This window comes from Oryza glaberrima, chromosome 3 (assembly GCF_000147395.1).
Source record: "Oryza glaberrima chromosome 3, OglaRS2, whole genome shotgun sequence".
Taxonomy (NCBI): Eukaryota; Viridiplantae; Streptophyta; class Magnoliopsida; order Poales; family Poaceae; genus Oryza; species Oryza glaberrima.
In genome coordinates this window covers 9,550,166-9,573,158 of record NC_068328.1, presented here as the reverse complement: position 1 = coordinate 9,573,158, position 22,993 = coordinate 9,550,166, and the positions used below count along the sequence as shown (strand labels likewise).

The following is a 22,993-nucleotide window of genomic DNA, read 5'->3' as shown; positions in this document are numbered from 1 at the left end:
TAACAAATGTTTTGGGATGGTGGAAGTATGTTAATTTCAATCCCATTACAAAATATCGTGTTTCTTTCGTTATTATTGTGTTTTGAGCCTTTGAATGATAACACCTCATCGGACTAGTAGTATAGCACTATAGCTAAACAAAATCAACCACTATATTTATCTGTGTGTATCACTGAATCATGGTTTGCAAATGTGATAATCAGAGGATGGATGACTGGATGCATGCTTGAAATAGACCTGGTTATCTAGCTTTAAAAGTGTGATGACAAACCACACATTGCGGTGAGCTGTGGTATGAAAATAAGACATGACAAATGGCTCCAATTCCTTTAAAAGTGTGGCACACCATAATTATAGCAACAACAAAATACTATACTAATTCGGTGGTCAGAAGTGTGGCTCTCGATCAAACAATACCTTATTCTCAATATATAGACGAAACAAAATTCTGTGGTAATAATGCATGTTTGATGTGAGATGAGATAGTCGGGAATTAATTCAAAGTAGACAATAGCACTGCATAGATTAAATGGACTCAATTCTTTTTAACAACACAAAACTAATCACACTTTAATATGTGCGTAGAACCTAACATGATATTGGCCAAATAACCTCAAAGATCATATCAAAGTGCTATGTAATGTTCACACAACCAATAAAAATCAGCTATCCACCTTCTTTCTTAGTTATATTTTTCTTCCCTAAACTCTAAGTGATACCGCCTCTACCATTCTTAGTTGATCCTCCTCATATACTGCTACATCCAATGAGATAACCTTCGAGGCCATCTCTATTACTGGATGAGTTTAACGGCCTTATCACCTCTTCTCATCTGTGCTACTTCGTCTCCTACTCCGCTTACCCTAAATATTGTCACCGATGTTCTCATATACACCACCTATCCGTAGTTCTATCCACGATGCAGGCAGCTCTACCGCTATTCAACACGATTATTTAAGATTAGGAATGTGCTGCTCATTTCCGTCTCTTTTAAGTTTTTGAATGAAACCTGTCCAGATTAGGCGACTATTGATGAGCCTGGGGACGGAAGTGTAAGACATGAAACATTTCAGTCTGCGGGGTTCTCAAACCGCCAGGGCCGGGGTTACTGCGCCTCGACGGTAAGCACGGTTACCGCGCAGTAACTGTAAAAAAACCGTATAAAACCATATAAAATTTATCAAAAAATCAAATTATTTTTTAAATTTATTTAAATTTAAAAAGATTACCGTGATATTTAAATTACCGTACCCGCGGTAAGCACAGTGATACTGACTGTAATGTAAACCTGCTGCGGGTCCCTCCCACCCCGATCCCCAACTGATCTGAGCCCCCACCAAATAAACCCAAGGGACCACGTGCAATCAGCCATTTCTCGTTCCCCTTTTCCTTCTCCCGTCACGGATCCGGGGGGCCGGGGCACCGATCCAAACGTAAACCGAGCGCGCACACACACACGCCACGCGCCTCGCCGCCGATGGCGACGGATGCCGCCGACGAGGCGCCGCTGCTCGCCGAGGAGCCCCTCCGCCCCGGCGCCTGCAGCCGCGAGCTCGAGCTGCGGGAGTTCCGCGACCGCTACGTGATCCGCTCGGTCGACGGCGGCGGCGCCTTCGCCGTCTCCCGCTCCAACGGCTCCCTCCGCCCCCTCTCCGCAGGTTACCACTTACTACTCCTCCCCTCACCGTGAAGCGCGCCGCCGCCGGAATCGTTCCGTGCAAAGCAAAGGGGAAAACAAATCGCGGCTATGTTCCGGTTTTGTTGGTTGGTTTGAGTGCTGGGCTCGTGAACCGATGGTGGTTTTACTAACCTGTGCATTTGTTCGCGTGCAGAGGAAGCGGCTGCGGGAAGCGATTGTAGGGTGTCGAAGATTTACGGAGTGGCTGGCGTGATCAGGTTGCTCGCCGGTGAGTCACCATTTCTATATAGCTTGTGGTTTTTCTCACGTACGATTTGGATAGCTTCGTTTGTAGTTTTTGCCTGCACAATAGTGATCTGATCTAAATTTGCACATGGAACTGATTTATCTTGCTGTACTCATATTTTCCTCATAGGGAGAAACATATGGATGATGATTGTTTGCTTAGATGTGCTTGTTTTCCCTCCATTTAGCCATGTACTTATATTAATCATTACTGTTTAACTCAAGTTTATTCACCCAGTGCTTGACAAGCAATTTCAGTTTAAATTACATCGTGCTAATGAAAGTTCCACCATACAAAATCACATGGTCTGACACTTGAACCTCCTATTCGGTAATTAATTACTAATACTTGTTGGTGTCTTCAAATTTAGATATTTGCCTAGCACTAACTGTATGCTGGGAAATTTCTGCATTTCAATTAGATTCATTCTAGGTTTTACACTTGAATGTAGTTTTTATTATACATACTAATTCCACATTGTCAGGAAAAATATAAAAAAGGATTATTAGAAAATTTATTGGTCCAACAAAAAATAAAATCCAAATACTCACTTTTACAGTGCAACTAATTACTGTTTTGCTGAGAGTATGACAGTGCAGCATACAAAATCCATTTGCGCAATAATTGAGCATACATTTCACTGCTGAAGATAATCAAACTTATATCTGGTAGATAAAAATCTGGAAATATTTTTCGCTTGGAAGTATTTGATAAAGGAAAATGATTTCCTTATGTCTTTTTGTAAAGTTCTCCATGTTATAATTGCTAATTTTCTGTCCTTTTTTTTTGGAAATTATAATTTTATGCAGCAGGCTTTCCACTTTCCCCTTTTTTTTTTTATCAGGAAGCTATGTACTTGTCATCACTTCTCAAAGGGACGCTGGTTCATATCAGGGATCCCCTGTTTACAATGTGAACTCGATGAAATTCTTATGCTGCAACGAGGCTATAAAGCATTTAACTGCACAAGAAGTATGACAATATTGAGTAGTTAGCATCCAATTTTATCCACATTGTTTGGGCATTGTTTATCTTTATCTGGTATTTTTGGGCACAGTATCATAATTTGTGTATGCCATCTTATTGCAGAAAAGGGATGAGGCATATTTCATGTCTCTCCTGAAAATCGCAGAAACTACTCATGGGCTTTATTACTCTTATGACAGGGATTTGACACTGAAGTAAGTATCAAGTTATGCATGACTGTGGATAGGTCAACTAAAATATCTATCTGTGCACATCCTTGCGATAAACTTTGTCACTAGTTATTTTCTGTCTTATGAGTTATTACTTCGTAGCTTGCAGAGGGCATCAAAGTTGCCTGCTGGGCGGGTACATAAGCCACTCTGGAAACAGGTTAGTGATGATTCACTCCATAATTTAGTACATACTATTTTCCTGGGTATTTGAGTCATTATGGCTGTTATCTTTGAGAAAATCTTTATGGTTGTTCTCTTAAGTTATTTATAATACTCTTTCCAATTAAACTTGCATTGTTTTTTGCATTTGTAAGTCTGATTAACTGAACTCATATAAATGGCTGAAATCTTGTGTTGCAAAATGTAACAAAAATGCAAAGCCTGAACTGTGTAAGGACTTGGGATGTGGAGATGTAACATCCAAACAAATCAGATGCAATTTTGACCATTACTTTTCAGGTGTAATTTTCTTCTGTCCATGCTTGAGAAAAAGAATATCTTTGAGCATTACTTTTTGTAAATATATTGTCATTAGAGTTTATAAATCCTATAATGCTATGGAAGTGTTCTTAATGATGAATTTACTGATGTAGTTCTCATACATCCAACTTTGATAGTTTTAAGAGGAGGTAAATTTAGAATGTTTGACCTCATGGATTCTTAATTGTCAGTCAAAAAGGAAGAGAGGGAACAACTACTTTTATCATTTAATCTGTTCTGTTGGCATTGTGAATTTTATTGATTCTTGATTGAGCTGATTTTGGTATACTGTTAAGTGCTAGCTATATCTGTTCTAACTACCATTACTTTATACAATTCTTAATTATACAAAAGGATTTGATGAACGGGATGTGTGCATTTGTTAGAGCAGCTTCTGCACACAGACCTGACTGCTGATGCATTTAATACAGAGACTTTATCTATCATTATGTATGCTCGATTGCACTGTACTGTTTGAAGCTTGACTTGCAACAGCCACAGTGAGCATAATAATTGGAGACATGCTAAGTCAGAAAACTATACTAGTTTTTTTTTTTGGTTATGTTACTTATAATCATTCATCTTTACTCTGTTTCCTGACAGTTCTTTAAGTTTATATTTCAGGCTGACCCACGTTTCGTTTGGAACAAAAATTTGCTAGAGGAGTTTATTGAAGCAAAAGTAATCATGTTTGACTAAATTAAAACATTTATTTATTTATTTCCTTTTTTACATCTTTGCTTATTTTTCTCCCTTTTTTCTTTTTGCAGCTTGATGAATTTATCATCCTACTGGTCCAAGGAAATATCCAAAATCTCAGATATTTTCACTGCTTATTTTTTTATTCTTATCTCTACTTTTCACTGGTGTGTATTGAGCATTTACCTTTTACATGTAACATCGGTTTCTCTGTTTTGGACTTTTGGTACCCAGGAGGACAGTATAGGATATACGGATTATCTGTGTTTAGTTGTTGAAAATGTGTGATACAGTGCTCATTGTTTTTCAATCATCAGCAGAGAAACATGCTTTAGCAATTTGCTATATCCTTGACTATTTAACGTTTTCAGACAGCGCAATTTTCCTTAAAGGAGGCACCTGTCAGAATAACGTTGTTCTCACGTAGATGCAACAGGCGTCTAGGTTGTACTTTTTTCTCACCTGTGATGTTTCAATTGGAAAGTTGTAGTATGAGTTACTTTATACAAACATAATGATGCTTTTCCAACTTGTATTGCATTTACATGCATTCAACGCAGGAACAAGAATGTGGAGGAGAGGTGCAAATCTTGAAGGTGCCACAGCTAATTTTGTTGAGACAGAACAGCTGGCAGAGTATGAAGGTTTGATGTCTTCATTTATACAGGTGGCTTCTTGATACTACAAATGAAATTTCTTGTTGCTGGATGATCATGGATTATTGACAAGAGAGCTTAATTATTAATATAGAAATAGATTCAATGGATATCAGTGCTAGATTGTATGTTGGTATTCATATTTTTTATACATACTATCAAGTTGATTCCCAAAGAAAGAATGTCATCAATCTATATCAACAAAATAATTGTGGTGTTCAATGTGATAAAATTGGTCATAAATTCATATTGTTCAATATGAACAAGAATAAGATAGACTCTCCTCCCCCTGTAATCCAATGTTACATAATTTCTTATCCTCATTCAAATATTATAGGCTTCATATAATATCTTACAGTTACTTTCATTTGTGTTATGCATAATTGTGGTGTATATCGTTTATAGCCCTTTAAGGAATGTGTACAAGTTTGGAGTGTCATTTAGTTTGATGTTGTCCCATTTCCAGTGCCTCACAATCTTATTCACTCCCTTGTTAGGTTCGAGGCTCCATTCCACTTCTCTGGGAGCAAATAGTGGATTTAAGCTACAAACCATGTCTCAATATAATTGAACATGAGGAAACGGTAGGAATTTACTGCCTTTTAGTTTGATACCTCTTAAATGACCTTTCACACTGATTATCTGTAGATCTCTTACAAACTTGTACTGCTTACAGCCGAAGGTTGTCCAACGCCACTTTCATGATCTTTCACAAAGATATGGGGACACAGTTGTTGTTGATTTGACAGATAAGGTAAGTCCTGTGCTCATGTTGATGTTGAAATATTAGTTTATCTAATATAGTAATAACTGAACACTGTAATGCAACTGTGAAGTTTATCAAACTTAGTTGTCGACGGTATGACGATTGATGATTTAGTGCTGTGTTCACAGTATGAGCTAAATTACATGAACTTGTATCCATGTAGTCTCTTTGCTTGGTTAGAAATAGCTGAACCTTGTGTGCTATGATATTCTGTTCTCTATTTGCTTAATTTCCAATCTAGAAATTAGTGAAATGAACATTCAAAAGGAAATATGTTTGCCTTGAAGCAATTTCACACTTTTTTTAAAAAAAAATATATGGATAAGTAAATTGTGTAAATGACCTTTTTCCATGAAAAATAAAGTGCAACAAACCAATTTCAATCCTGTATAATCCAACTTATATGAAGCTTAATAAACATATTGGGTATTGCACACTTTGGCTTGAGGTGTCGTGCCTCATGTTTTCTCATCAGTTGGTAGTGCATATACATTAATCTAGATCTAGTAAATTATTTATTTTAGGTTATCGAGGACAGAAGACAGTTCATCTAACTAGGTTTGTTTGGTTTCAGCAAGGAGATGAAGGAAATTTAAGCAATGCATTTGCTGCTGAAATGGAGAGGATTCCTAACATCAGGTGCTTGATGTTTCGTGAAAATCATAAGATATCCTTCTATTGATTTGTGATTATAAAAGTGATAAAATATCTTTCTGGGATTAACAGGATTAGCATGTATATAAAATTATCATTTTATGCTGATGTTCACTTTATCTACAGGTATGTGCATTTTGATTTCCATCATATCTGTCGTGGAGGGAACTTTGATAATCTGCAAGTTCTATACAATCAAATTGAAGAAGCTATTCAGAAACAAGGGTAATTTTTAAACACCTTTAAATAGCCAACATTTACGCTTATCTCTTGTTCCTGATGAGACTACTTTAAGATTTATTTCAACTACTGAAGGTTTAACTATGGCAAGTAATTTGCTCTTGATTAATTTCGGGGCCAGCTGAGCAGATATTTTCTTATCAACTCCAAAGGAGAGATATTCCTGGAGCAAAGCGGCATAGTTAGATCCAATTGCATAGATTGTCTGGACCGTACAAATGTAACTCAGGTATGTTTTGTCATTTCTGTGAATCAAGTTAACAAATATCATGATTATTTTTGAAACAAAGGTAATAACTTCCAGCTATATTGTGATAGCCCTTACTCCTTAGACCTTTGCATGTCATGCTAACAGTTCTATTCTTCTATCTCGTCAATCCTTCAGATTGCTAATGCACTGATGCATATGGCTCTAGTTAAGTCGAATTTCTATGATATGGAGCCAAGGTGTGAGTTGCTAAGTCAGATCCATTGCATAGCTCAAGCATGTCCTGAATTGATTTGGATAGATACATGTTAGTTGGTACTTAGCAATGTGTATTTCACATTTTCACATGCCATAATTTGCCACTTCACTCTAATGAGCATTCCTTCAGCAAAATAGTGAGCAGGGAAATGATTTAGCATTGTTCTCAATGATCCCATGGGATTAAACTGAGCATGCACCGTGATATAATATTTCATTACTAATGTTGAGGATGATAAATGTAAATACTGAAAATGGTGTTATGTAGTATGTTTAGTGATCTATTGACTATATTAACACTAATCCGTTTTTAACACTTTTCCTTTGCTTTCCAGAGCTTCCTTGCTAGAAAATCGTTGGACTTACAGCTGCAGCGCATGGGGGCTCTATCATCATCTGGCAGCATTTCCCAATCTGGAGACATTAGTGACACCTTTAAAAAAAGTAAGGTTCCTTTTTGTTTACTATAGAAACCAAGATGGTTTACATATATTGTAGTCATACTTTCGCAGTGTGGGTTGAACATGGAGATGAGCTAAGCCTGGAATATGCTGGTTCTTATGCACTAAAGGGGGACCTAGTGAGGTAACTTTTTAGCATTTATTGTTACAACAATAATTTGTTTATCAACTGTGGTGCGTTTGTATTGTTAAATCCATGGCAACAACTTAATAACACAGGTATGGAAGGCAGACATTACCTGGATTGATTAAAGATGGCATGAGTGCTCTTTCACGATATTATTTGAATAATTTTCATGACGGAGTGAGACAAGTAAGTGATATCCACTGCCAGTTCTGATATACATAGTAAATTGCTTCCCTAATATTTGGTCTTGTCAAATCATATTTTATCAGTGAATGATCCTTTCAGGTGTTTCTTGTATTGATTTGTAATGCACACAGTTCGTCTGAGCACTTAACTAATCTTTGCATGGTCTAGTAACAGTTTTATGGATGTACCTTATTATATACAACTTTAATTTAACGTTCAAACAAACCATTTGAAGTAATTATCTGTTGTAACTCCTGTTGTTGTCATGCTAAACCATCTATGTTAAAATCTTCTGCTTGCTGCAGTTTATATTCTACAAAATGTGCTCTTGCTGGCTTCTTTTAAATTTTAATACTTCATTACTCATCTTCAGGATGCTCTAGACCTTATCAGCGGTTACTATACAGTCAGCAAAGGCATCTCTTCTCCTTTTCAAAATGGTGGATTTGAATCTGCAACGGTAATCAGCATTTTCATTTTTTTTCTGCCTTAATAATTAGCATGTTCATTTCGATACTGGGGATTACTAATATTGTTTGATTGCAGTATCTTCCTGTGGCTTCAGCAATCATAGTTGGTGGGATTACTGCCACCACATTCACTCTTAGTCAAGGTGTGCCTCCTCGTACTTGTTTTCACTTAAGAAGTTCCCGTAGTGTGATGGATTGTTTTTACATTTGTGATCTCATCTAACCAGCAGTTGGACGGAATGCACAACACTTCATCACCTCCATTATCTGTGCGGGTTTGACGGCTGGAGTGGTAGCCTTGGTGAAAGCAAATGGGAAGCAGTTTTGCTCTAAGCCTCGTTTGTGTGGTCTCATATAATTCTTTGTTTATACCAATGACACTAACATGAACCACCCCCACCCCTAAATTTGTAATCCTTCTCAGAACTCAACGGAAAAAAGAACCTCAGCAAGTAGTACATCTATAAGAGCCAACTTGCCCTGTAGACTAACACCTCAAATTAAGCAGCCCCAAGTTCCTTTTTTTTTTCAGTACACATTCTCAGTAGATCTTGTGATGAGCCATGGATACATGGTTGGTAATCATTCTCAACTGAATTTTTTACATTTTGGTCCTTTTTGAAAACTTATTTTACAAATAGACCCCTGGGAAAACTTAAACCAAAAATGGTCCTTTTTGGGGCGCCAGAGCGGCTGGCGCCGTACCCCAACATGGCGGCGCCAGCCACACTGGCGCCGAGCCCGTGCCACCGTGGCACTAGGGCTGTCCGGAGGTGCTGACTGGGCAGAACGGGGGCGCCAGCCAAACTGGCGCGGCACCTCATACCACGGCGCCAGCATGGCTGGCGCGCCCCTCCTCTGCGGCCCCCCAACTTTCTCCCCCCCCAAATTTTTTTTGCCAAGTCTGTTCTGCCTCCGGGCAAAGGCTGGCGCCCAGCCCCAGACCGCGGCGCCAGGGTGGCTGGCGCCGCCCTCCTCCTCGCCCGACACCCTTCTGCCTCCGGGCCCGGGCTGGCGCCGCCCTCTTGGACTACGGCGCTAGGGTGTCTGGCGCCGCCCTCGTCCCCCACCGAAACCCTTCTGCCTCCGGGCTACGGCTGGCGCCGCCCTCCCCGACCGCGGCGCCAGGATGATTGGCGCCTCTGCCTCCCTGCAAATTGAAGATATATATTGCACAAATGTACCAATTCACAGTTCGCAATTCAAATCACAATTCACAGTATCATACAGACTAAAACAAGTTCCAATTGCACAAATCACAATGCCAAAAGTCCATCACATATTCGACACATCAAACAATGCCAAAAGTCCATCACATATTCGACACATCAAACAATGCCAAAAGTCCATCACATATTCCACACATGAAACAATGTCAAAACTCCATCACATAGTCCTCACATAGTCCATCACATGTTATATCACATAGTGCACCACACATGTCATACTACCAACAAATAGATTAACTTCATACAAATCACTTCTTCCGTTGGCGCCGAATAGCTTGCGAGCCCGGAGTGTACCTACATTTGAAAATCCAGTGTTTAAAACATTTTAAAAACAAAATGAGGGAAATCAAATAACATTTGAGAATGGTAAGCTCATTTTACCTCTTTTTCGCTGCCCGAGTGGATCGCAAGTTGTATTGCGTGGGTTGCGTCCCCTGAGGCGCGTCGGGAAGCTGCGACATGTCTATCTCCTCAGCGTCTGGTGCGACGTAGTCCTCATCCTCCTCGTCGTCGTCGTCATCGTCGTTGCTAGGTGGAGCCGGCGCCTTCCCCTTTCCCCTCCCTTGCGGAATGCGTGACGATGACGAGCCACCAACTTCTTCACGCTCTTCTATCCTGATGGAGTGTCGAGCGGTACTTGGACGCGCGGATTGAGGTAGTGGTGGTGGTAGTCTCCGCGGTTGGTACACGTCGTCCAATCCAACCGACCTGCAACCTAATCTTGCTGCAAGTTTCCGGCACCTTTGACGAACTTTCTGCATTTTAAAAAAAAGAAGTTTGTTAGGCATAACTCAAGTAATGCAAAGTGCTAAATAAATTTTACCTCTAAAACATTGCGGAGTGTGTTCTCTGTGTCCTCACCACCCCTCGGGGCTTGGAGGGCATGCCCCATTTCATTCACACTCCTGAGGAGCTCTCTCGACTGAAAGCGTGAGAATGTATATGTTAGGGTCTAGGGTGTAAATGGAAATAACTTTAACAAATGCAAGAAAACTTACGACTCTGTCTCTAAGTGGGGCGTGCTCCATTTGATATCCAACTCTAGTCCGGACATCATAGGGATTCCGCCCCTCATCGGAATCGCGGTCATCCTCTATGTCGGCTTCCGTCCAAGTAGGGCGGAGGAACAGTCTATATGTCCTATGTAGCCAACGAAGGTACTCTGAGAAAAAATGATTTTGGTGTATATTCTCGATGTACCTGTCGTTCCTTCCGGCTGTCCTCCATTCATCAATGTATCTGTTATGCTCAAGCCCCCAGTCTTTCACTTTCTTTGTTCTCACCCTGTCATACCTAGACAAGTGGAAGGTGATGAAACAAGAGTGAGCATCGACAAAGGTTAAATGGTACAAAATTGAACATTGACAATGAAAGCAAAACAAAGATAAGAAATATTTACTTGTGTAATTCAACTCCAGTTGAGATGTCCTCAACCGGCCAGTCTTGCTTCTTCCCGAATTGTCGCATGACATGGTGCGGAAGGTGGTACTCAACTGCCCAGAAACAAATCAATGGGCACTGGTACATGAAGTAGTCAGAGTCTCGATTGCACATCGAGTTCAGGGTCAGGCTTGAAGCCTCATTTGTGTGGTATGGTAACCACTCAATCTGCAAAAGTTGAAGAGATGTCGTTGGTTAGTATCTCAATTAAAGAAGTAAATGTCTAACTAGAAGTGATATTGGAAGTACTTACATGTTGAGGCTGTAAGCAGTCCATCTCATTGACATAATGCTTGTATGCCACATCCCGGTGAGCATGTGCAGTGTCTGTCCTCTCAAAAAGGTAGGCCACTGTCTTCTCCATGTCTGGCTCATTGTAGGGCCAAGTAGTGGAGCTTTGCCTCCACTTAGGCCTTCCAACCGGTAGTCTTAACCACATCCACAGCTGAATCAATAGCACACAACCACTCATGTTGGACGATGGTGCCTGGCGACAACAGGCCTCACAGAGCTGTCTATATGTCCACGCCAACACTGCTGAGCCCCAACTGAAACGGCCCAGATCACCAAGGTTGGCGACCAAAGGAATCCATATCGCCGAAGCAATGTCACCCCCAGCATCAGGAAATAGAACCCCTCCCAACAAGTGCAAGATGTATGCACGGGCGTAGCACTCAACACGCCATGGCTCAGCGTCGTCGTCAAGCTGTGAGAAGTTCTGACTCAGCCAAGACAGGGGTATTCCATTTTGCTTCTTCTTGCCCCCTTGCCCCTGCTCAATGTTCAGTGGAATGCCAAACAGCTGCTCCACTTGTGCACGCCATCCAGGATTCTCTGTCCTGCCCGTCACGGCATGCCCCCGTAATGGGAGGGCCAAGATCATAGCCACATCCTGTAGAGTGATGGTCATCTCACCACTGGGGAGGTGGAAGCTGTGTGTCTCAGGCCTCCATCTGTCCACAAGTGCTGTCAACGCAGGAGCGTTGAACACTGGCATTCCTCTGCTCACGACCAAGGCCACCCCGAGCAACCCGGCCGCCCTTAGGTACGGGATGTACCTATCGTCGAACATTGGGGGGGCATGAGCTCTAACTCGGAGTGGTTGAAGTACCTGCAATAGCAATTGTAAATCAATTAGTTAATATAATGTCAAACACACGCTACCGATACTTGTGTACAAGTGAATTAATGTCGATTCATACCCTCCCCGCCTCGATCGCAGCCCCGCGATGACGGGCCTCGTAGTACGCCTCCAAGGCTGGGTAAGTCGGTGGTTGTCCCTCCTCGGCCATCCTACATGACAAAGTAATAAATTCACCGTTAGTTACCAATATGACATACATTAAAAGAAAATGAATGCGATAATCCAAAATAAATAAATAGACATTACATAGACAAGAATAAAACATGCATTGACTTAAGTAGGAAAACAAAATATTTACCTCCGTAACACTTATATTTTTTTTGGACTTCTTCTTTTTTGGACGCTTAGGACACTTAGGTTTCTTGTGACCCTCCTGGTGACACAACGAGCATCTATTTTGCACCGGCGCACCATCAAGTTGAACACATGAAGGTGGTTTCCTTCCAGAACCACCAAGACCCGAGTCCATTTCGTTCTTAAATCGCTTCGATCTCCTCTTCCCTCTTGTTTTAATCTTCAAATTTGGGTCAGCAACAAATTCTTCACCATCATACGGTGGCCACTGTGTGGGGTCGAGGTATGGCTCAAAGCGACTTGCCCATGTGTTCACAACGGCTCTTGAAGAGAAATGATACGGCATTCGGTTGGGAGATTCCTCATCAATTGCATGAATCAGATAAACGTGGATAAGATGTGAGCAAGGCATATGGTACAGCAATGGCCTTTGGCAAGAACATGAGTTCCCCTCACCTTCAACTTTGAAGGCTCTTGCGCCGAATCTAACACCGCCTCGCGTTATACCACCCCTCTCTGTGACCTCGTATGTCTTTTTCTGCTTATCGAAACACCTTGAAGTGTGTTTGTTCGCCTTACTTTTTTGCACCTTCATCTTACTATCAACCTTGGTGGACCAACGCTCCCCTAACTGGACTCGCTTCACTGCTTCATCATGTCTGTTCACAAAGTAATCATTGCACTTCATAAACGTAAATGATACTATGGCCGTCACTGGAAGCTTACGAACACCAACTAGCACGCTATTGAACTGTTCGGCCATGTTGGTTGTCATGTAACCCCACCGGCGGCCATTTCTATCGTATGCACGAGACCACTTATCTTTATCCAACAACTCATCTTCAAGCCATTTACGAGGACCTTCGGGAATACGCTGCCTTAGTGCCTCAACATCCCTCTCAAATATCCACTTCTCGTCAATCTGACATATCCTTAGGAGCTCTTTTGTTTGATGCTTGTCCGCACCGGCCTTGTGGAAATTAGCACTGATGTGCCTCATGCACCATCGATGGTGAACCGGTGGCAATCCTGGAACAGGAGTCCTCATGGCATTCATTATACCAGCATGTCGATCTGAGATAATACAAACCTCCCTATGCGGCCCAACCACAACCCGTCGGACAAGATCGATAAACCAGCACCAGTCTCGTGAATTCTCTTTCTCCACCAAGGCAAAAGTTAAAGGTACAAGTTGGTCCTCCGCATCAGCTGATAATGCAGTCATCAAGGCACCACCGTATTTCCCAGTTAGGAAGGTTGCATCTATAGCTAGTACTGGCCTGCAATGCTTAAAAGCCTCTATGGAAGGACCAAAGCACCAGAATGCACGCATAAAAATTTTCTTGGTCACTCCATCAACGTTGACAACCCGATCAGGATGAGTATCGATGTGGTAGACCATACTGGGATTTGTCTGCTTAATGGCTTGCAGCAAAGTGGGCAAACGGACGTACGCTTCACCCCATTCACCGTAAATGAGCTTCATAGCCTCCTCTCGTGCCCTCCAAGCCTTGCCATACTTCACCCTATACTGGAAAACCTCAAATATATACAAAGCTAACGCAGAAGCAGAGAGTGTAGGTTGCAGTTTTATGGCATTGCATAACCTATTTGCTATGAACTTAGATGTCAGCTGCCGGTGGCTCCCTGAACCTTCGGCAGTAGCACAACTATGGTCCTTACCAACCCGTGATATCCTCCACGTGCCACTAGACCTCTTAGTTGCATGGACCTTCCATTTGCACCGTGGGTTTTCACATTTAACAGTGTACCTCCTGTTTGCGGCAGAATTGACAACACGGTATGGACGATGGTGCACGATGGCGTACTCCTGAAGCCATAGCTTCAATGCGACCATGGATGGGAACTCCAAACCCTTTCTGAGACCATCCACCTGGAATGGTTCTGGCAACTGATCTAGGTTGATGCCGCCATCTAGTATTGCACCATGGGCATGTGTTAGGTCCCTAAACTCAGGAATGTCCGGCTTCCTCCCAAACACCTTCTCAAACGCACGACATTCCTCTAATGCTAACTTGTCATTGTTAGTTAGTGGAGGGAATGGACGGTCATCATCAGAGTCTTCAGCAAATTCAACATCATATTGCTCAACACTTGCCTCCTCGTCAACCTCCTCTCTATTGACTTCTACTGAGACAGAATCGTGACCACCACTCAATTCGACATAAAAGTAATCATCTGGATTCACATATTGGCTTGCTACTTCCGTCGTGTATTCACGGTTGCCTCCGTACAACGACCAATGCACACTCTCCGACAAATGTTCACTTAGATCAAGCCCCTCTTGTACTAACTCCCTTTTCATCTCCCTCGCTGCATCCACATCATCACTACCGCAATGTCTCTTTGATGGGCCTACCTCCCCTAAATCATTTCCAAGCAAAGGTCTCTTCTTATTTTCTTCCCCCTCCAAGTCTTCTCGTACCAACTCAGTCTTACTTGCACCCCCTCCACGACGAGAAGAATATGTCACAAAATTCTTCTCAATGTAATGATAAGAAGGAGATTTGTTTAGATCCAAATTTTCTACGGTACGTACCAACTTTGATGCAAACACCTCTAGAGATCTAAACTGAGACTCTTTTACCAAATCAAAATAAACTTCCCATTCCAACTGACCTATTACATTTAATATATACTTATGCCCTTGACCAACATCGTATCTCCCATAAAAACAAATCTCCACATTATCCTCGGTCCATCCAAGAACTTCTTTCACTCGTGACCTTAGTTCATCTAGAGTTGGGTGGGTGGGAAATAAAATGGTCTTCAATGACATATCCTCAAACTCAACATGTGCACCAACATAAGGTTCCACCATTCTACCACCGTAGTAAACACGAACAATTCTATCCATCTACACCAAAAAATCAAATGTAAATTTGCAACATAAATTAAATCTTCATTCCTAAACGTAGTCCAAACCGACGTATTATAACCAATGCATAACTTAATTTATCCCAAAGCTACTACTCCAAAAAAAAATATTTAATCTACCGACAACTATCAACAAGTTTACTAGTGCATTACACATCTAAATATTACAAATACTCCGTCATACAACCCAACCTAGTTCTAATTAACTATAATCAATTTCTATAATGCAACTAAAATTTTCTCCCCTTCATATAATTAATGGTTAAAAGTTTAACCTATAGGCTCTAGCATCAAGTCCATCAAATTAAAATTACTTTCATGCCTCAACCATAATTTTTCATCCATCCATCCAACCAAACAATCCAAATATTAACATTACCACATATATGGTTAAAAAAATCATGACACCAATGAGTACATTGCAAACATGTAGCATTACAACAAGTAAATCCTAAGAACAAATGCTAAAAATCACAAATTTGGGCAAAAAAGGGATTCTAGGGTTACCCTTCGATCTACAAATTCAACCAATAAAAACGAAAAAAAAGAGGGGGGAATGGAGGAGTCTACCTTTCTCTTCGATTTCCACAAAAAATCCCGCGAAAAACAAGTTCAAATGGAGTGGATTTGAGGTGGGGAGGTGAGGGGGAGAGAGTGGGGAAGAACTGCTGCTGCTCAGCTCGGGCTGATGCTTGGGCGAAAATGGGAGTGGGGAGAAGAAAGGTGGTGGGGCCCACGGGGTTTAGGGGGGCGGCCCTCAGAGAAGGGGCGCGCCAGCCATGCTGGCGCCGTGGTATGAGGGGCGGCGCCAGTGTGGCTGGCGCCCCACTTCTGCCCAGTCAGCTCCTCCACGCCAGCCCTAGGGCCACGGTGGCACGGGCACGGCGCCAGTATGGCTGGCGCTGCCATGTTGGGGTACGGCGCCAGTAACTCTGGCGCCCCAAAAAGGACCATTTTAGGTTTAAGTTTTTCCAGGGGTCTATTTGTAAAATAAGTTTTCAAAAAGGACCAAAATGTAAAAAATTCAGTCATTCTCAATAGGTAATGAACGGCAGTTGGCCTTCTGATCCTGTAAACTGAAGTTAATCTGTAACGCCAGATTTCTTCCTATTAGTAATTGACTGCTTGGATGATAGTATGCAAAACTGCAAATGTATGTTCTAAATGAGTAGCTTACACGACCCAGAGTTCAGACTGGTGAATATTTTGGCTTTTTCATGGTGCGAACCTGGACTAGTCGAAGGTCGTCTGTCTTTTGTTTTTGTTACCATCCATCCGATCTCTCGCAGTGCCATCGCACGAGTATCAGTTTGCCACCTTCGACTAGTCCAGGTTCATGTATTTTCATAGCTTGTGATAAACTTGAAGGAAGCTTTCTTCGTCGTTTTTAATGTTTATGCCGTTGCCCAATAGCCATTTTTGGCTGTTCTCGGTACCTTTCTGCAACAGAAATGGGCTACAGCTCTATACAGCAGGTTTTCCAGCCTTGTTCGGTTGTTAAAAATGGAAAAATAACGGAGAACCCTGAAGTGTGGTGTCCAAAAATAAACACCAAGCTTTCCGTGGCAACACACAATTCAAGGTGACCAAATGTGGTCGTAATCTGCAAGACTCTTCCTAATTCCTTTCATCTCTCTGGTTGATGTGAAATTCCTGTGTTTATTCTCACGTTGCTCTGGGTCTTAATTTGCATTTTTTTTTTCTGAGAATGGCTTCAGGTACTTGCTGCGTTTCTATTGCACGGTCTATATCTCAGGATTCCACAATCATTTCCATGCTTGACATTATTATGTTCATGCAGCATCTGTTGAAATATTCTGTATGTTGCCTTGACTTGAATTTTCTAATGCATGATACAGCAGCTGGCTCTCTTAGACTCTTGTGGCATCATAAGAGAAATCAAGAAGCTGAAAGGAAGTTGCGCTGGATAAACCTAAGGTGAACAGTTCTAGGTGTTTTTCTTCAAAATCCATTTTGTGGAATTGTCAATGGGTAACACCCATAATCCAACAGGAGAATTGGCAATTGGTGCGCGCCCTCTCTATCTCTCTATCTCGTTCATATTTAACAAGAAATGTAACTAAGAGTACATTGCAGACGACATAAAGATTGACGATGAAGCAAGACCAGCACCAGCATCAACCCCAAGGTCTTTGTTTAGTAAGAAAACCAAAACAGGTAGCGCTGCGATTTCTGGCAATTCGAAATATATAAATGTACTCTTCTTCTCAAATTTTCTTAAAAAAAGGTACTCTTCTTCTGATTGCAATGTTAACTGTTTGCTAGAGACGGAAAGGGAGAAACTATTTGACGGATCAAGCGATGTTGAGAAACCAAGAATGAAAAGCACCCAAGAGATCCTCACCAAATACAAATTTGGCGGTGTACTTTTCCTTTTCTAGTTTCACCAATGCAGCGAAATAGCGACTTGATCACCTCTGATTTGTTAACCTGACTAACCCTGAATGCTCATTTCAGGATGCTGCTGCAGCTGCAGCTCATGCAAAAGATAAGCTCAAGGAACGGGGCGAGAAACTTGCTGTAAACGACTTCCCCATCCTTTTTTTTTTTGCATCAAGTTGTTTTCTCCTTTCGTCTATGAACAGTTGAACACGAAGAACTGATTCTGGTTCTTTACTGGCAGAGAATAAGCCAAGAATCCGCCGAACTTCAGAACGAGTCAGAGAATTTTGCCTCCCTTGCTCATCAGATCGCAAAATCCATGGAGAACAAGAAATGGTGGAAGCCATGATCCCTGGTTGGGCTTTCTGCCATCTTTTCATACGATCGCCTTCACTATGCTCCTTACCATTTTGGCCTACATGGTTTCTGTGGCCATAACTTGTATTACGTTGAGACCTTGATGGCCTAAACCACCTTGATTACCAACCAACCGATGACAGTAATGTGTAGTACCACCTTTGAGCTTATCATTTCCTTTGAACTACTTTGTACTACCAGCTAACGCATAGTTAATGAAAGCAAAGCAGAGCAACGTGCTTTCACTTGTGCAGCGATGTTATCTGCCTCCAATCTCCATCAAGAGTACTGAGAGATAGCACATAGTATTGTTTATGGACGATTTGGATGGCTGGTGACCAACTGACCATCCAGCCTCTCCCCCTCTCTCGCTTGTCGGAATCAGCAGGATGTACGAGGAGACGGCGTGATGAGAGGCGCCGGGAGAGGACACGATATCGCAGCAGCTACCGGTTGCTGCTCGCGCCCTCTGATTGGACGCCCATTGATAAGTGTGGGTAAGGCGCCCCCGTTTACTCGCAGCTCTCTCTAGTCTCTCCGTGTTCACTTATATCCGGCCCGGTCACACTACCTGCACAGGGTCCTGATAGAGTGATAGGGGCATGAAAGGTGTACGTATGTTATGGTCTGCGTTGGCGTTGGCGTTGGCGTTGCGTAAGATGCTCCTGAAGTCCTGATTTTATTCGAGGCGAGATCTGAAGAATGGCATGCGGAATGGACAACAGAATCAGGACGGGACGGGGCCTATGAACGGTTCGTTGTCGGGTACAGTAATACCATACCATTGCTGTTGTTAGACAGAAAGGTCATATCTTCCTGTTAAATTGTCATGCAGAAAGAAATGCTACTGTATATTTTTTAACTTTGTAGGAATGTCATGTGGATTTGGTAGACAATGTATAAATAAACTGTACTAGTAGCTGAGGGGGGGGGGGGGGGGGGGCACGCATGAAACCATGGATTTGACCAATGAGGAGGGATTTCATTATCGGGATTGGATGAATGGTGGCCGCAGGAGCACGAGGACCTCGTGTCCTCCTGCCGGCCACAGATGCGATCCTGCCGCGATTCGGAGCGATTTCTTGCTAAAATCCGAAAGGGCCTTCGTGGATGAAGGTCCCCATCCACGCGGGCAGGAGGACATAAGCGTGATTAACCAACGACGACGCCAAGGCAAGGCGCACCGCACCGCACCGGCCATGGACCACGGACCAACAAGCAACAACCCCTTCTCCGTCCACTAAAAAAACAGATAGTTTTACGTGATGCACGTTGTTGGCTTGGACGGAGCTGAGGTCTTTGGTCCTCGTTTAGTCCTCTACCCTGCGGTCCAGCCTTTCTAATTAGTTTGGGCTGGTTATTACATGAGTTCTATATTAGGAGCTGTTCAGAGTACTTCCAAATAAACTTTTTCAAAATTTGATAATACTAAAATTTTAACAATATTGCTAAATTTTATTAGAATAGATTAAATGTGTTATTGCCAAATATTACTTAAAAGTTTAGTAACAAACTAAATACACTCACGTCTTTATCAGTTTCTTTAAAAAGATATAATTTAAAATGACATCAATCTAAATGGGTTCTTAAACTCTTGGCCGGAGTCCGCTGCCGGATTATCTTGTGGCCCCTCTAGTGATGCATGGTAGGACCGGGCCGTCATAACAGCGGATATCGCCCCCGCGCTCTCCGTTGCTGCCGACCACAAAGCGTCCAACCGCGCGACAACGCAAGTGAGGTTCGCAATGGCTTGGCGCACAAATGGCAACATAGCCAGGCGAGGCGACCGGCCGCTTGAGAGGACATGTTACGACCTGCACTATCAATTTTGCCAGTTTGCCACATGGGTTAATTAATCTAATCGAGGTCTTAATCAGGTCCTAATGACGACGGGTGTGATTGGGTGACTAGCAAATGGATTTTCCACGATCCGATCCGGTTCACGTCCACGTCGAAATCGAAAGGAAAAAAAAGCATCACACATGCGCTCACCGCTTTTTCCCCGCGGCCACTCGGTCGGCCAAGCCCCCCCCCGTGGTCCAGAATCCAGATCGCCGCATCTCCGTCGGTTAGAAGATCAACGGAGGTAGAAGATGCCACGCCATCCGCATGGCAGAAGCCACACATATGCGCGCGCAGCTCTCGTCGACGTGGACGCCTCCTGCTCCACGTACGCGGCCACCGCCTGGAGCACCGGGCCCACCCCTCCCGGTGCGGCCCTGCCTTTTCCTTTTTCGAAAGCGAAATGAGCAGTAGTAATACTACATACCTTTTTAAATAGATGACACCGTTGACTTTTTCTTACATGTTTGACCATTCGTCTTATTTAAAAAATTTACGTAATTATAATTTATTTTGTTATGAGTTGTTTTATCACTCATAGTACTTTAAGTGTGATTTATATCTTATACATTTGCATAAAATTTTTTGAATAAGACGAATGATCAAACGTGTGAGAAAAAGTCAACGGCGTCATCTATTAAAAAACGGAGGGAGTACTAGGGTATGTTTGGATTGAAGCCAATTCTTGCCCTACCAATTATTTGGTAGTTTTGAACGGTACTCGTTAGCTATTTGGATTGAGGCCAAATCTTACCAATTCAATAGAGTTAGAAACAACATAATCCTACCAAAATTTTGGTAGTGCCAAAACTTGTCCAAGATTTGGCATTACCAAAATTTTGGTAGGACTTCAAACCAAAACAACCCCTAGTGTGCTTCTAAGCGTGGCGCAATCGACCAGTATAAAAGCGAGCCTTGAAGTGGAGTAGTAGCAAGTCCAAATAAATTTATTTTTATCAATTCCACACACATAAAAGAAATTAGAATATTACTATTTTATCAAACAATAATATAACTATCTCTTATTTTATCTGCTTTAAACACAAATGTTTTTTTACTTTTACCAACTTCGATGTAATAATTATAGTAAAAATGAATTTATTTTGAAATAAATGTAAGGACCCAAAAATAAATTTAATAGGAGACAGATAAAGTACTAGCATGGACTGGATCGCATTTGATTAGTGTACTATCTTCACATCGTCGTCGTATGCCATTTGAGTTCTCTGACTTGTTCATTCCTTTTCAAGGCAAATCTCTCCCTTCTTTTTTCCGATGATACGACGAAAGAGTCTCGAGGAAAGGATACCAAAAAGGGATTACGTGGTTTCTTCTCCAAGTATGAATGCATCAGGTTAAAGGGAGGCATAACATTTTGAAATGTTCTATTTCGTGGTACAAGCTCCCTTCCCATGATAGTATATAAATCAAATTTTCTCTTGGGTCGATGGTGTAGAGATCAGATCAAGGACTGTTTAATTGCTTTCATACTCTTTTTTGGACGAAGGATGTATATACAGTTGTACCACACTGTACTAATGTGTGTCATCAAAGATCTTATTGACGTAGACAGATGACACCTAAAACATTTAATTAACCATCAGCATAAAGAAGTTTTACCGTGTGAACGCATTTCTTCCCCCACTCCAAAAAATACATTTACTTACCTCCTACTCTTCCTATCCTAAAATATAGTAATTTAGAAAACTAGACACGTTATAATAATATAAATTTGAATATAGGGCTTGTTTAGATTCATATCATTATGATTTGTCCATCTTAGTCTTAGATTTACTATATTTTGAAATGGAGAGGGTAGCTAATCTATTTTTTAAATGGAAAATAACAATGATAGTTTATAGAATGAGATATACTTTGAACCATCTTTATTAACAAAAGTTTAACAGTAAACTAAACGTAAGACTAACTTTCAACGTAACACTACGTATAATTAAAAATGTTTAGACTTCATGCTTACTTCAAAGTTCATCCCAATCCATGAATCATAGTGCGAGATAAAAGATCGATCGGTATGATGACAATTGGGTGTTGCATTATGTGCGAGATAAAAGATCAAGCAACGATTTATTCTTGCTTTGTATTTTTTTTCCAAAAGCTTGCATAAAAAATAGAATATTTTTATATTTTGGTATTTTGATAGTAAGGGCTTTGATGGCGGTGGAAGCTCTTATATAGATTCTCATAATTTATGACCACAAAAATACAAAATTTGTAGCACAATCTATATTGCTATTGGGTCAAAGCCAACATGATAAGCTATTTTAATCATCAACTAAATGCCTTGTTACTCATGTGGCATCCTTGGAAACAGTGATGTAACATTCTAATGTGACATTACTCAGGTGGCATTTAATTGAACATTCTTAGGCCATTTTATAAGAATGTTCATATTTTGGGCATGTTTATATTTCGGGACCAGAGAATTTCTAATTATGCCGCAATTTATAATCTGAACTGTGATGTAACTAATCCACATGTGCAAGAGAAGGTTTGGATGAATTAGTTGCAGCAGACAGGTTTATTGCGTTGTCTATCACGGTATACATATGCAACAATCAATTTTTTAGTGCACTTAGGATAATGATCTAGTACATACATTCTACACCAACACGCAAAAATGCATAAGCGTTCCTATTACAATCTCAATGATCATGACACAGACATTAATTATATATGTACGCTGACTCCTTTTTGATTGAAACGAAACGTGGAATGTGTTCCATTAGTCTAACCCGTCCAAGCACTGAACTTATGCTGCATACATGAGCGAGAGAGCGTTTGTTTTTCCTTTTCTTGAAAAAGTTTTGTGCCAAAGTTGACACCACATACCATAGACTTGGTTGACTCACTGCTGCAATCCACCTTTGACCACCCATGCATACCAAACGTACTACTGTATTGCCACGTATACAATACCGTACGTACGTGCTAAACTAAACTATCTTAATTAGCAGTGAGAAAGACGCATCGTGCAACATCCGATAATTCCACAAATCCACACCAAACCTACGGCTTTCACACACATGCATTAGATCG

General features: G+C 41.5%; 2 protein-coding genes across 3 annotated transcripts; both read left to right on the top strand.

Annotated features, from left to right (window-relative positions):
• Window positions 1-1,383: 1,383 nt before the first annotated feature.
• On the top strand, window positions 1,384-8,860 carry LOC127765340 (phosphoinositide phosphatase SAC8). 2 transcript variants are annotated; one of them, XM_052290208.1, is made up of 20 exons: window positions 1,384-1,658; window positions 1,833-1,907; window positions 2,770-2,897; window positions 3,015-3,106; window positions 3,224-3,281; window positions 4,229-4,285; window positions 4,375-4,408; window positions 4,667-4,747; window positions 4,864-4,970; window positions 5,457-5,543; window positions 5,636-5,713; window positions 6,300-6,364; window positions 6,506-6,604; window positions 6,749-6,848; window positions 7,421-7,529; window positions 7,598-7,670; window positions 7,766-7,859; window positions 8,233-8,319; window positions 8,406-8,472; window positions 8,557-8,860. In XM_052290208.1, exons 1-20 carry the CDS (start codon window positions 1,478-1,480, stop codon window positions 8,685-8,687), a joined length of 1,803 nt encoding a protein of 600 aa, XP_052146168.1. In that variant the 5' UTR covers window positions 1,384-1,477; the 3' UTR covers window positions 8,688-8,860. The 2 variants fall into 2 exon arrangements, with proteins under 2 accessions (XP_052146168.1, XP_052146169.1); XM_052290209.1 differs by having other exon boundaries at window positions 1,386-1,658; window positions 8,560-8,860.
• An 8,206-nt stretch (window positions 8,861-17,066) lies between these two features.
• Window positions 17,067-18,601, top strand: LOC127765342 (uncharacterized). Its single transcript, XM_052290210.1, has 5 exons — window positions 17,067-17,362; window positions 17,432-17,512; window positions 17,621-17,718; window positions 17,813-17,875; window positions 17,979-18,601. The coding sequence occupies exons 1-5, from the start codon at window positions 17,323-17,325 to the stop codon at window positions 18,084-18,086; spliced, it is 390 nt and encodes a 129-aa protein (XP_052146170.1). The 5' UTR covers window positions 17,067-17,322; the 3' UTR covers window positions 18,087-18,601.
• The last annotated feature ends 4,392 nt before the right edge of the window (window positions 18,602-22,993 follow it).